This window comes from Neoarius graeffei, chromosome 8, assembly GCF_027579695.1.
Source record: "Neoarius graeffei isolate fNeoGra1 chromosome 8, fNeoGra1.pri, whole genome shotgun sequence".
In the NCBI taxonomy this organism is placed as follows: domain Eukaryota; kingdom Metazoa; phylum Chordata; class Actinopteri; order Siluriformes; family Ariidae; genus Neoarius; species Neoarius graeffei.
The window spans coordinates 70,903,550-70,915,717 of record NC_083576.1 but is presented as its reverse complement, the minus strand read 5'-3'; the positions used below and the strand labels follow the sequence as shown (position 1 = coordinate 70,915,717).

The 12,168-nt window shown below is 43.3% G+C and overlaps 1 protein-coding gene across 2 annotated transcripts in view; it reads right to left on the bottom strand.

Moving 5' to 3' along the window:
- Positions 1 to 231: 231 nt before the first annotated feature.
- si:dkey-219c3.2 (transcription initiation factor TFIID subunit 4) overlaps positions 232 to 12,168 on the bottom strand; it is a 159,441-nt gene continuing 147,504 nt past the window's right edge. For both annotated transcript variants that reach the window (XM_060928169.1, XM_060928170.1), the window contains one exon: positions 232 to 1,939. In XM_060928169.1, the coding sequence (XP_060784152.1) occupies positions 1,778 to 1,939 (162 nt within the window). In that variant the 3' untranslated portion in view covers positions 232 to 1,777. The remainder of the gene's footprint in view (positions 1,940 to 12,168) is intronic.

Below are 12,168 nucleotides of genomic sequence, written 5' to 3'. Positions count from 1 at the left end.
AATAAGTTACAGGATAGTTATGAACGTAAATACAATCTTGGGCATATATTATGTTATGCAAGTTATTGTTTTAATGAGAATTCAACGTCGTAGATGCCGCAGTTTGGGGAGAGAATTTTAGGGGAAGCTCGGCTTCCCTTGTTGTCTCTGAGAAATCGCCCCTGGTTCCTTGGGATCCTGCTGTAAGTTCAGAGTTAATGAAATGACATTTCATGAAACAGTTGAACCTGTAAGTAAGCAACTTTATTCTTTTACAAAATAGTACAAATTTTATAGAGATGAACACTTTTTTTTCAAACCAGCCAAACATTTAAAAATCGTTAAATTTACCAAAAAATATAGAGTTTACAATAGATATATGGTCTTTATAGACAATACAACATACAAATAATCAAAAGCCCTGACCCTCTCCCCAGAAACACTCCGCTTGTCTGAGCTCCGTCGTGTGCAGGTACAGAATTCAATCCTCAGCCTCACTGCAGAGGACTGAGCGGAATCGGAGGCCATGTTCATCTGAACCAATGTCTGCATAACGGCTTACTGTTTGTGAAGGCAAAGACAAGGCTAATAAAAACTTCATGCCCACTACGTGTCCTGCTAGGGAGCTTAAAACCGCACTTAAATTATTCTGAAAGAAATCAAAAGCAGTCAGTGAAATGCTGGATTTATCTACATGGCCTTATTATTTATATCTGATCAATAATAGGATTTTTTTAAAATTCCAGTGCAAGGCTGATTAAAGGAGGAGATCAAATCGTAATCACCTGCTATGCCGTGATCTACGTCTGCAGTTTATTTGATGAGGGAGATGGTTTCATCAAGCAGCATGAAAAAAAAAAAAAATCATTTTCACGCGTCATCGTTTTTGGATGAATTTATGGCAGCCTTCTCAGTACAGATGGCATCATGCCACTTCCTACACCATAATTCTTCACAGCACATTTAACCATCACCTCCTCATTCATCTCTCTCTCACTCACTCTCACACACACACACACACACACACACACACACACACACACACAAGGAGGAGCGTGAGAAAATACTGTCTCTGAATTACAAAACGGCATGTGACAGGATGAAGGACAGCACAGATCCTTCATTTGCATAATTTTACTGAAACAAAATCCAGATCTAAACAAACCATGTATGTACTGGAGGTATAAAAGTCATAAGTTATTAAAATATTTAAGAATTTGTTAGACTGTTTAAAAAAAAAAATCCCCAAAAACTATACATTCACACTTCCAGTGTCCATATTGCAAATGAGGCATTTAAGTTAAAAACTGAGCTTCGAGTCCCATCACGCTTGATACCACCAAGGGAAATTTATCCTTGAACATAAAATCAAAACAGATTCAAATCTTTCACAAAAAAAAAAAGTCAAAAATGTTTTTTTTTTGTTTTGTTTTTTCCTATATGCTGGCTCCTGTACCAAACACCCAGACGGCATTAAACAGTAACAGGAAATAAATGCTGCTTTTACCCATGACTTTCTCTTTCTTCATGGCTTTCATTCACTTCCTGAATATATAGGCGTGTTTGGAGCATGAAAACCTCATACATTCCTCTTAAAGCAAAGACAGGATCTTAGTGATTATGTCCCAGCTTTGCCTGAAGGCACAAAGAAAGACGCATGAGGCATGGGAAGAAAAAGACCTTGCAAATCAAATGATGGTGCGAAGGGTTGGGGTTCGAGCGCAGAGATGGACCGCTGTTTACACCCTGCGCACCGGAAGAGGAGAAATGGAGGCGCAGTTCCAGCCTGGACCAGGTTCTACTTGAGCAGAGCCTTGTAGAGCAGCAGCGAGTGGGCCGTGGAGCGCTCCTGCTCCAGGCAGAAGATCAAGTCCCTGAGGTTGACCCGCGTTATCCGCTGCCTCACCTGCCGAGCGGAGGACGAGGAGGCGCCGGCTGAGCCTGAGGAGCTTCCTGATGCCTGGAACATAACGAGACCATGCACAGAAACAATTACTGCAAAGGGGAAAAAAAAAAAATCAGCATACATGAATGTTCACTGTTAATGCGTAGATCTTATAGGAAGTCTCTGATCCATCACAAACCAAGTGTGAAAAGCAGACTGGGCTCAATAATAATGGCACTTTTCCATTTCACAGTGTGGTACTCCATGGTACAGTTACTAATACAAATCCAGAACTATCCACATCACATCCCATAACATCACCCATGACTGTAAACGCTGTTTATTTTCCTTTAGAATGTCATGTGCCATCACTTATTTACCCAAGAGCAAAACACCTCAACTGAAGTAAAAAAGTACAAACAAACAAAAAGAATATAGTGTTTATTAAAAAAAAAAAAAAGCAAGCTCCTTATGTGGTGAGCACATATAGTGATCAGGAAGCTTTCTGGGATTGAACCTAAGCAGTAGATTTTCAGGAGATTGTTGGTGGCCGAGGTGTAACTTGGTGTGAGTGGATTTCAAGTTTGATATTTTTTGACCGCTCCTAACACTTATTTGTGGCTGGCTAGTGTCAAACACATACAGTATAGCTGATTCTATACAGTACCAGTCAAAAGTCTGGCCACACCCACTAATTCATTGGTTTTTTTTCTTTATTTTTATGAATTAAAAGACACGTCATGTCTTAAAGTAATGATGAATGTCGTTTCTCTACACATCATGGATTACTACAGTTGTGGAATAGGGCTATTTACTGTATTTTTATTATTTACTATTAGATCTCAAATGCATTAAGACGCCAAGAAATTGCACTAATTAACTTTTGACGAGGCATTCTAGGTGACTACCTCATGAAGCTCATCTCATCTCATTATCTCAAGCCGCTTTATCCTGTTCTACAGGGTCGCAGGCAAGCTGGAGCCTATCCCAGCTGACTATGGGCGAAAGGCGGGGTACACCCTGGACAAGTCGCCAGGTCATCACAGGGCCGACACATAGACACAGACAACCATTCACACTCACATTCACACCTACGCTCAATTAGAGTCACCAGTTAACCTAACCTGCATGTCTTTGGACTGTGGGGGAAACCGGAGCACCCGGAGGAAACCCACGCGGACACGGGGAGAACATGCAAACTCCACACAGAAAGGCCCTCGCCGGCCCCGGGGCTCGAACCCGGACCTTCTTGCTGTGAGGCGACAGCGCTAACCACTACACCACCGTGCCGCCCCGTCAATATAGACCCCGTCCACACGTAGCCGGGTATCTGCTAAATCGAAGATATTTTTCTACGTTTTGGCCTGTCATCCACATGAAAACACATCAAAAACGAATATTTAAAAAAACTCCGGGCAAAGTGAAGATTTTTGAAAACTCCGTGTATGCCTTTTCGTGTAGACAGAGATAACCGGAGTTTTGCGTTTTAGAACGTCACAATCTGCGCCAAAAAAATGACAACAAATCTGCCCTGACGTCAAACGTGCGACCTTTGTTTACTGCAGAAGCCAGATTAAGCATGGACAAAGAGTAATGGATCGCAGTAGTGCCTTGAAAGCGTTAATTATTGTGCAGGTGCTATTTACATGTTTAATTTTAGAAGCCCAACTACTGACAAGATTCCCAATCAACGTTTTCTTGCGTCTTTTGAAGTTTATACTCCAAAATTGTGTTTAGAAGCAATTCTGTCTCCGAGTCTGTCCAGACGAACGAGCTTGGTGCCATGTTTTATGTTTAGGCGGAAGTGACGCCAACAGAGGGCTATTCTGATGTGATTAGGGGGTAGGATTTGGGGAAATAATGCCATCTACAGGTTTGGAATGCTTATGAATGTGATTGAAAACGCAGATGTTCGGTTATGTGTAGAAGGGATTTTTTTCGAAGACGAGGTGGTGTGGATAAAACATTATATTTAAAAAAAAAAATACCCCTATGAATGAGTAGGTGTTTTTGCTGGTACTGTACATGTGAAACAACATTCTGTACCGTAATTGCTACATAATGACAAGCTCATCATTACAATCCAATAACCAGCTCCTATGATGAAAAACAGGATGAACCAACCAGGCTCAGGGTTGCTTTTTTTGGTCCATCTTTATTTGAAAGCTAGCTACACACAGAGTTCATGGAGATCTGGATACTCTGAGGACTGGCGTACTGGAGGTTTACTACAGGAGGACAAAAAGGTACAAAAAGTCATAATAGCGTGTTATTTTAATCACTGGAACGGTCATAAATGTTTTTATGAAAATGTTATTAATAACGCAAGAGTAGCTGATGGTAGATTTTGCTTTAAACAGCTGATAAATAAATAGATAAAGCACCACCACACAATTCTGTGCCATGACTGCTCCTACTACTGTCTGGCATCTACCCAAAATGCTTGAGCGCATCACACTCCTCAGTATAATTGTTCACATGATGCAGTGATTGTTATTTTGTACATTTCCTCATCCTCCCTTGAAATTAATTACTGCCTGCACCACTGACTGGTAGTGTCAGAACTGTTTAATTGTGCTAAATATGAGTGATCAAAAAACATTAGTCTTCGACTCAGTTACATCATAATCATTAAATTACACAATTAATCCTAAACCTGCCACAAAAAGGACATTTGAAAAGAGACTGTAATACGACTGAATAGTGCTCCTCTTACTCCCTAGACACAAGCTGGCCAGTGTCCCTCTCAACAATGCTGACCGTCTGACTCAAGGAATAACTCACGATGATTAGGTTTGACCAATCAATGATCAGCACTTTTTACAGTTCCAATGTTATCGTATGCCGCCGTTATCAAACCTAATTCAACGTGTGTACTTATGGCCCTTTTCCACTACCCTTTTTCAGCTCACTTCAGCCCGACACGGCTCGCGTTTCGACTATCTAAGAACAGCACGACTCAGCTCGCTTCAGCCCTGCTCAGCCCACAAAACTTGCACGGTTTTGGAGTGGGGCTGAAGCGAGCCAAACCGAGCTGAGTGAGGCTAGGGGCGTGAGGAGACACTCCCCTGTGCACTGATTGGTGAGGAGGAGTGTCCTCACACGCCCACACACGCCCCGCAAGCACGCTGGGATCTGTAAACACCGTAAACCCGGAAGAAGGAGAATTACGAATTACGAGAGTTATGAAGCCTTATGCGCCTCGCCTCATCTATACGCTCTTGCCAGTATCTGTTGGCGTTGTCGGTGACAACAAGCCACAGCACCAAGACCAGCAACACTAACGACTCCATGTCCTCCATGTTTATTGTTTACTCTCCGGGTCGTGAGACTACCGCTTAAAAGCTCACTGATGTCACTGTTTGCGCCGCCTAACGACATCACCTGACGTCCACCCACTTTCGCTAACTCCACCCAATGTGTCCACCCACTTCCAGCCAGCACGGTTCAGCACGATTGTAGTCGAAATGCAACGCCAACAGCCCCGCTCAGCTCGACTCAGCCCAACTCAGCACGGCACGGCTCAGCCTGACTCAGCCGCGTTGGTAGTGGAAAAGCGGCAATAGTTATGGATCACTTAACATGCATATAAATCCTGTACAGTCAGTTAGCTCCTCAAGCCCTGGGATGGGCAAAGGGCCACGAATTCTCTCCATCGTTCTCTGTCAGCTGCAAAAGACTCTACTGAACTCCACTGAATGTTACGTCTGTTGAGATCCTCTTTAAACGTGGCTCTCCGTGTCTTTTTTGGATGCCCTCTCGGGCATTTTCCACCTCTTGGAGTCCAGTTTTCGATGATCTGCTGCCTGGAAGTCTTACAATATGGCCAGCAAAGTGTAGTATCCGTTATGTAACGATGTCATACATGTCCCTCGTGTTTGCGCGCCGAAGAACTATTTCACTGGTGATGTGGTCTGTCCAGTGTATACCTAGAATTTTTCCAAGGGACCTTTAACTTCTGAACCATTTTCACTGTCATTTTTCAAGTTTCACCAGCATAAATTGCTGTAGGTACGACTATTGCAAGATACAGTCCAACTTTGGTAGAGACACCAAATGATTTGGATGACCACACTAATTGTAGTCGGCTAAAAGCTGTGGCTGCTTTATCAAGTCGGCACTTTTGGTCAGTCTCTGCATCTCCATCTTTTGAAAAGTTACTACCTAGATATGTGAACTGGTCTACGTCTTCAGCTGATGTTCCATCTATTAATATAGGTGTGTCATTTGTACTGATCTTCTGGACTTCCAGTTGGTTTCCCCCCCTTACACTGATGCGAAGACCAACCCTCTCTGCATTTTCCTTTAGGCTATTAGTCATTATCTGTAGTTCTCGACACTGCTTGGCTAAGAGAGCAACGTCGTCTGCAAAATCCAAATCCGTCAAGCACCCGTTGTTCCATTCTATACTATCCTTTGGTTGTCCGTAGCCCTCGTCAATACAAAGCCGACGACCAAGAGGAATAGGAAGGGAAAGAACATACACCCTTGATGCACCCCTGACACTATTTCAAAAAAGTCTATTGTGCCAAAGGAAGTTTTAACACAGCAACTGGTATTTCAATACAGCGCTTTAGACATGTCAGTATAGTGTTGTGGAATACCAGAGATACGAAGGATGTTCCAGAATGAAGGCCAGTGGACACCGTCATACGCTTTTTTTTTTTTAAATTGTAGTTATCAATTCTTTCTGGAACTCCAGTGTCTGTTCAATGATATTTCTAAGGGTAAAGACCAGGGATGGGTTTCCCAAAAGCCTCTTAACGCTAAGAGCATCTTAACTAGGACAGTGTGTGTTCATTGTGATGCTCACACTACCATTTAACGATGATCTTTGTGCTACGATGCTTTTGGGAAACCCACCCCCTGTTCAGTGCACGAACAGCCAGGACGAAAGCCAGCTTGTTCTTCCTTTAGCTTCCCATCAACTTCTTCCTGTGTAAATGCTGTACACAAACACTGACCGGCGGCACGGTGGTGTAGTGGTTAGCGCTGTCGCCTCACAGCAAGAAGGTCCGGGTTCGAGCCCCGTGGCCGGCGAGGGCCCTTCTGTGCAGAGTTTGCATGTTCTCCCCGTGTCTGCGTGGGTTTCCTCCGGGTGCTCCGGTTTCCCCCACAGTCCAAAGACATGCAGGTTAGGTTAACTGGTGGCTCTAAATTGACCGTAGGTGTGAATGAGAGTGTGAATGGTTGTCTGTGTCTATGTGTCAGCCCTGTGATGACCTGGCGACTTGTCCAGGGTGTACCCCGCCTCTCGCCCGTAGTCAGCTGGGATAGGCTCCAGCTTGCCTGCGACCCTGTAGAACAGGATAAAGCGGCTAGAGATAATGAGATGAGATGAGACGAACAGTGACCAAATATTTGTGCAAACTTGACTATAATACCATGTGATTTTTGCAGACCTCATTCCAGATTTATTCCTCCTTTGCCTTCATTATAACCTCTACTCTTCTGGGAAGGCTTTTCACTAGACTTTGGAGTGTGGCTGTGGGGATGTGAGGTCAGGTAAAGATGTCGGGTGAGGAGGCCTGGGGCGCAGTCAGTATTCCTGTTCATCCCAAAGGTGTTCAGTAGGATTGAGGTCAGGGCTCTGTGCAGGACACTAGAGTTCTTCCACACCAATCTTGGCAAACCATGTCTTCATTTCACTCGCTTTGTGCACAGGGGCATTGTCGTGTTGGAACAGATTTGGGCTTCTTAGTTCCAGTGAAGGGAAACTGAAACATTACAGCATACAAAGACATTCTACTTCCAACTTCATGGCAGCAGTTAGCAAAGGCCCATACATGGTATAATGGTCCACATAATTTTGGCCATAAAGTGTATAAATCCTGCCAGTGGATTTTTCTAACTGTGACACGCACTGTTACTCTACTCGACCGGTTTTTACTCATTTCATTTCTGACTTCAGATGGACCAGAATGACGAGTTCATGATGACTGCAGTGAAGCACACTATTATTTCAGTAGTGGGTTTTAACTGAGATTTTCAAGTACATCTGGAAATCTCAAACATTTCTATGATTATTACTGCTTTAAGCAGGTCTGAAGAGGACTTTTTTAGTTTGCCGGGTGCAAAGCGTCAAAAATTAATCTAGCCGAGGCTTGGGCGTGTACAAGTTAGTAAATGTATGACCACACCTATAAATGAAAGGCTGCCCTGGGCTACAGAGCCATACCTGTGCTTAGAGCCTAACAGCCATTAGTAGACCAACACACTTTCTCTTAAACGGCACAATATAGATGAGGAAAGAAAAAGGACGGGGGAAAAAAAACACCTGGTCCTCAAACTACATATCAGAACAATGACACTGGTTCAACACCCCATTCTATAGGAGTATGATCTTATTGCAACATGGCTGGTGGTATAAATGTGCATGATGTCTTTCTTTCCTTGCTGTAATGTTGCTTAGTTAACGAGTGGCATTTGAAGACCTAGATTTTTTTTCTGCCCTCAAAGGTCTGTTCTGTGGTACGACAGTAAACAGCAGTAGTAGGTCTCACACACGCACGCACGCACGCACAGAGAGAGAGAGAGAGAGAGAGTGCCAGACAGCCTCCAGGCAAACAACACACACCACACCCTACAGGAACACCCTACAGCAATGAGGGTTCAAATACACACCCAAAACACTCCCCAAATTCCCATGGAGTCTGTCTTGACACAAATCATATTCTCTGATATGTTTATTCAGGCAAGTTAGTGCGTGGTTTTGGGAGCACATCTGCTCTGGCAAAATTACACTATTATTCGAGGACAGTCAAGACTCAGTTATATAAAAAGTTTTAGGATTAGATGTTGTGCTTTGCCTGTGAAGCTTCTGATTATAGACTACACACACATTTAGGCTACGTTCACACTGCAGGCTGAAGTGACTCAAATCCGATCTTTTCGCCCATATGTGACCTGTATCCGATCTTTTATTGACAATATGAACGACACGGATCCGATTTTTTCAAATCCGACCCAGGCCGTTTGGATATGTGGTCCTAATTCTGATTCCTATCCGATCTTCTCATATGCGACTTCAGTCTGAACCGCCAGGTCGCATTCATCCGACTTACACGTCCATCAACAAGCCACAAACGTCACTATTCTGCGCTGAAGTAGGCGGCGGGTCTCTCAAAAAAAGTTACAACAACATGGCGCATAATCACGGGCGCAGATAGAGGGTGGGACTCGTCCCACCCAGATTTAAATTCACCTCGTTCGGTCCCCCCCACTTATAGGGAGGAAAAAACGTCTATGCTGTCTTTCTTTGCATAAGGCAAACCTCACGGAAAAATCAAAAGACTAATTACCATTCGGTTTATTGAGGTGCACAGCAGTGTATACATAGTTGCAACGACTCACATAAAACAAAACAAAGACTGATATTCGGTTGGTTGAGCTGCGCAGACTGCACAGGTTGCGAGCTCGAGCTTGGTTGCTATGGTAACCCACAACAAGTTTGACAGGCATATCGGGGTTGGGGTTGGTTTGCTGGCAGCTTTGTCCCCTCCAGTTTTTTGTCCCCCCCAGTTCAAAAAACGTATCTGCGCCCCTGTGCATGACATCAATGCGAGGGATGCTTCGGGCTGTGAAGGTTCTGAATCTTCTCAGTGGAAGGACGCAGAGGTTAGGGAGCTGATTTCCATTTGGGGGGATACAGCTATTCAAGCTAGATTGGATGGGTCATACCGCAACCGGGCGGTTTTACTTCCGTAAACACTGGCCATGCTCACTGCGTGTGACGTCGTCGTATCCTGCAATGCGCATGCGGAACACTTTTAGGTCGCTTTTCGTTCATACTGAGGATCACATACAAGTCGCATACATTTGTTAATGTGAACGACCTCACAAAAAAATCGGATTTCACAAAAAAATCGGAATTGAGCATTAAGCCTTGCAGTGTGAACGTAGCGTTAGACTCCGTGGGGCCTGGACTTTTATCTTATCAGCCGGATAGACCAGAGTGTCATATACATGGGGGAGAAGAAAAATTCACCATCTGCCTCAGTGCCGAGAGAAATACTGATGCAAATGTATAGATGTACCAGATTATGATAATGTGTTTTAAACGAATACAACTACAGATACAAATTAGAGGTGCACTTTTTTGGGGGGGGGGGGGGGGGGGGTATTTGAGTATTCGGTTGAGACTACAGGAGTGAATCAGATCGAAATCATGTGGGATGCAACAAAAATGTCACATATGGGAGGTTTTTGTTTTCATGCGGGCACAAGCAAGATGTGTGACAGATAGTCAACAAGACAAAAAAAAAGCTTCTCATCTTTACTAACTACTCGATCAGGGTTGCACTGGATCAAAATTAGGCTACTAGTTTGTTTATATTTATGAAACTGAACCAACTGAATTTGTTAGATATTATCATGAGCAGGTGCAAACAACAATAACTCAAGCATCCAGTTGAGATTAACCCTTTCTTTGGGTGGAAGAACATTATAAGGTTTTTCATAACACCAAAGATTAAGGGGAGATGCACACCAGATCAGAAATCATGTTGGAGGTTGTGTGGTCAAGTGGAGGCAGACCATACACATGTATTTTGGAAATGTCAAAAGATGGAGGGATACTGGGAGGGAGATTCTGGGATATGAGATACCCAAGACTTGTTTGGTACAACCCCGATTCCAAAAAAGTTGGGACAAAGTACAAATTGTAAATAAAAACGGAATGCAATAATTTACAAATCTCAAAAACTGATATTGTATTCACAGTAGAACATAGACAACATATCAAATGTCGAAAGTGAGACATTTTGATATTTCATGCCAAATATTGGCTCATTTGAAATTTCATGACAGCAACACATCTCAAAAAAGTTGGGACAGGGCCAATAAGAGGCTGGAAAAGTTAAAGGTACAAAAAAGGAACAGCTGGAGGACCAAATTGCAACTCATTAGGTCAATTGGCAATAGGTCATTAACATGACTGGGTATAAAAAGAGCATCTTGGAGTGGCAGCGGCTCTCAGAAGTAAAGATGGGAAGAGGATCACCAATCCCCCTAATTCTGCGCCGACAAATAGTGGAGCAATATCAGAAAGGAGTTCGACAGTGTAAAATTGCAAAGAGTTTGAACATATCATCATCTACAGTGCATAATATCATCAAAAGATTCAGAGAATCTGGAAGAATCTCTGTGCGTAAGGGTCAAGGCCGGAAAACCATACTGGGTGCTCGTGATCTTCAGGCCCTTAGACGGCACTGCATCACATACAGGCATGCTTCTGTATTGGAAATCACAAAATGGGCTCAGGAATATTTCCAGAGAACATTATCTGTGAACACAATTCACCGTGCCATCCGCCGTTGCCAGCCAAAACTCTATAGTTCAAAGACGAAGCCTTATCTAAACATGATCCAGAAGCGCAGACGTCTTCTCTGGGCCAAGGCTCATTTAAAATGGACTGTGGCAAAGTGGAAAACTGTTCTGTGGTCAGACGAATCAAAATTTAAAGTTCTTTATGGAAATCAGGGACGCCGTGTCATTCGGACTAAAGAGAAGGATGACCCAAGTTGTTATCAGCGCTCAGTTCAGAAGCCTGCATCTCTGATGGTATGGGGTTGCATTAGTGCGTGTGGCATGGGCAGCTTACACATCTGGAAAGACCCCATCAATGCTGAAAGGTATATCCAGGTTCTAGAGCAACATATGCTCCCATCCAGACGACGTCTCTTTCAGGGAGGACCTTGCATTTTTGAACGTGACAATGCCAAACCACATACTGCATCAATTACAGCATCATGGCTGTGTAGAAGAAGGGTCCGGGTACTGAACTGGCCAGCCTGCAGTCCAGATCTTTCACCCATAGAAAACATTTGGCGCATCATAAAACGGAAGATACGACAAAAAAGACCTAAGACGGTTGAGCAACTAGAATCCTACATTAGACAAGAATGGGTTAACATTCCTATCCCTAAACTTGAGCAACTTGTCTCCTCAGTCCCCAGACGTTTACAGACTGTTGTAAAGAGAAAAGGGGATGTCTCACAGTGGTAAACATGGCCTTGTCCCAACTTTTTTGAGATGTGTTGCTGTCATGAAATTTAAAATCACCTAATTTTTCTCTTTAAATGATACATTTTCTCAGTTTAAACATTTGATATGTCATCTATGTTCTATTCTGAATAAAATATGGAATTTTGAAACTTCCACATCATTGCATTCTGTTTTTATTTACAATTTGTACTTTGTCCCAACTTTTTTGGAATCGGGGTTGTATTATATCTGGGGAATATCCCACAAGAGGGGGTACAAGGAGAAGATAAATACCTGGTGAAAGTATTATTGGTGGCTAG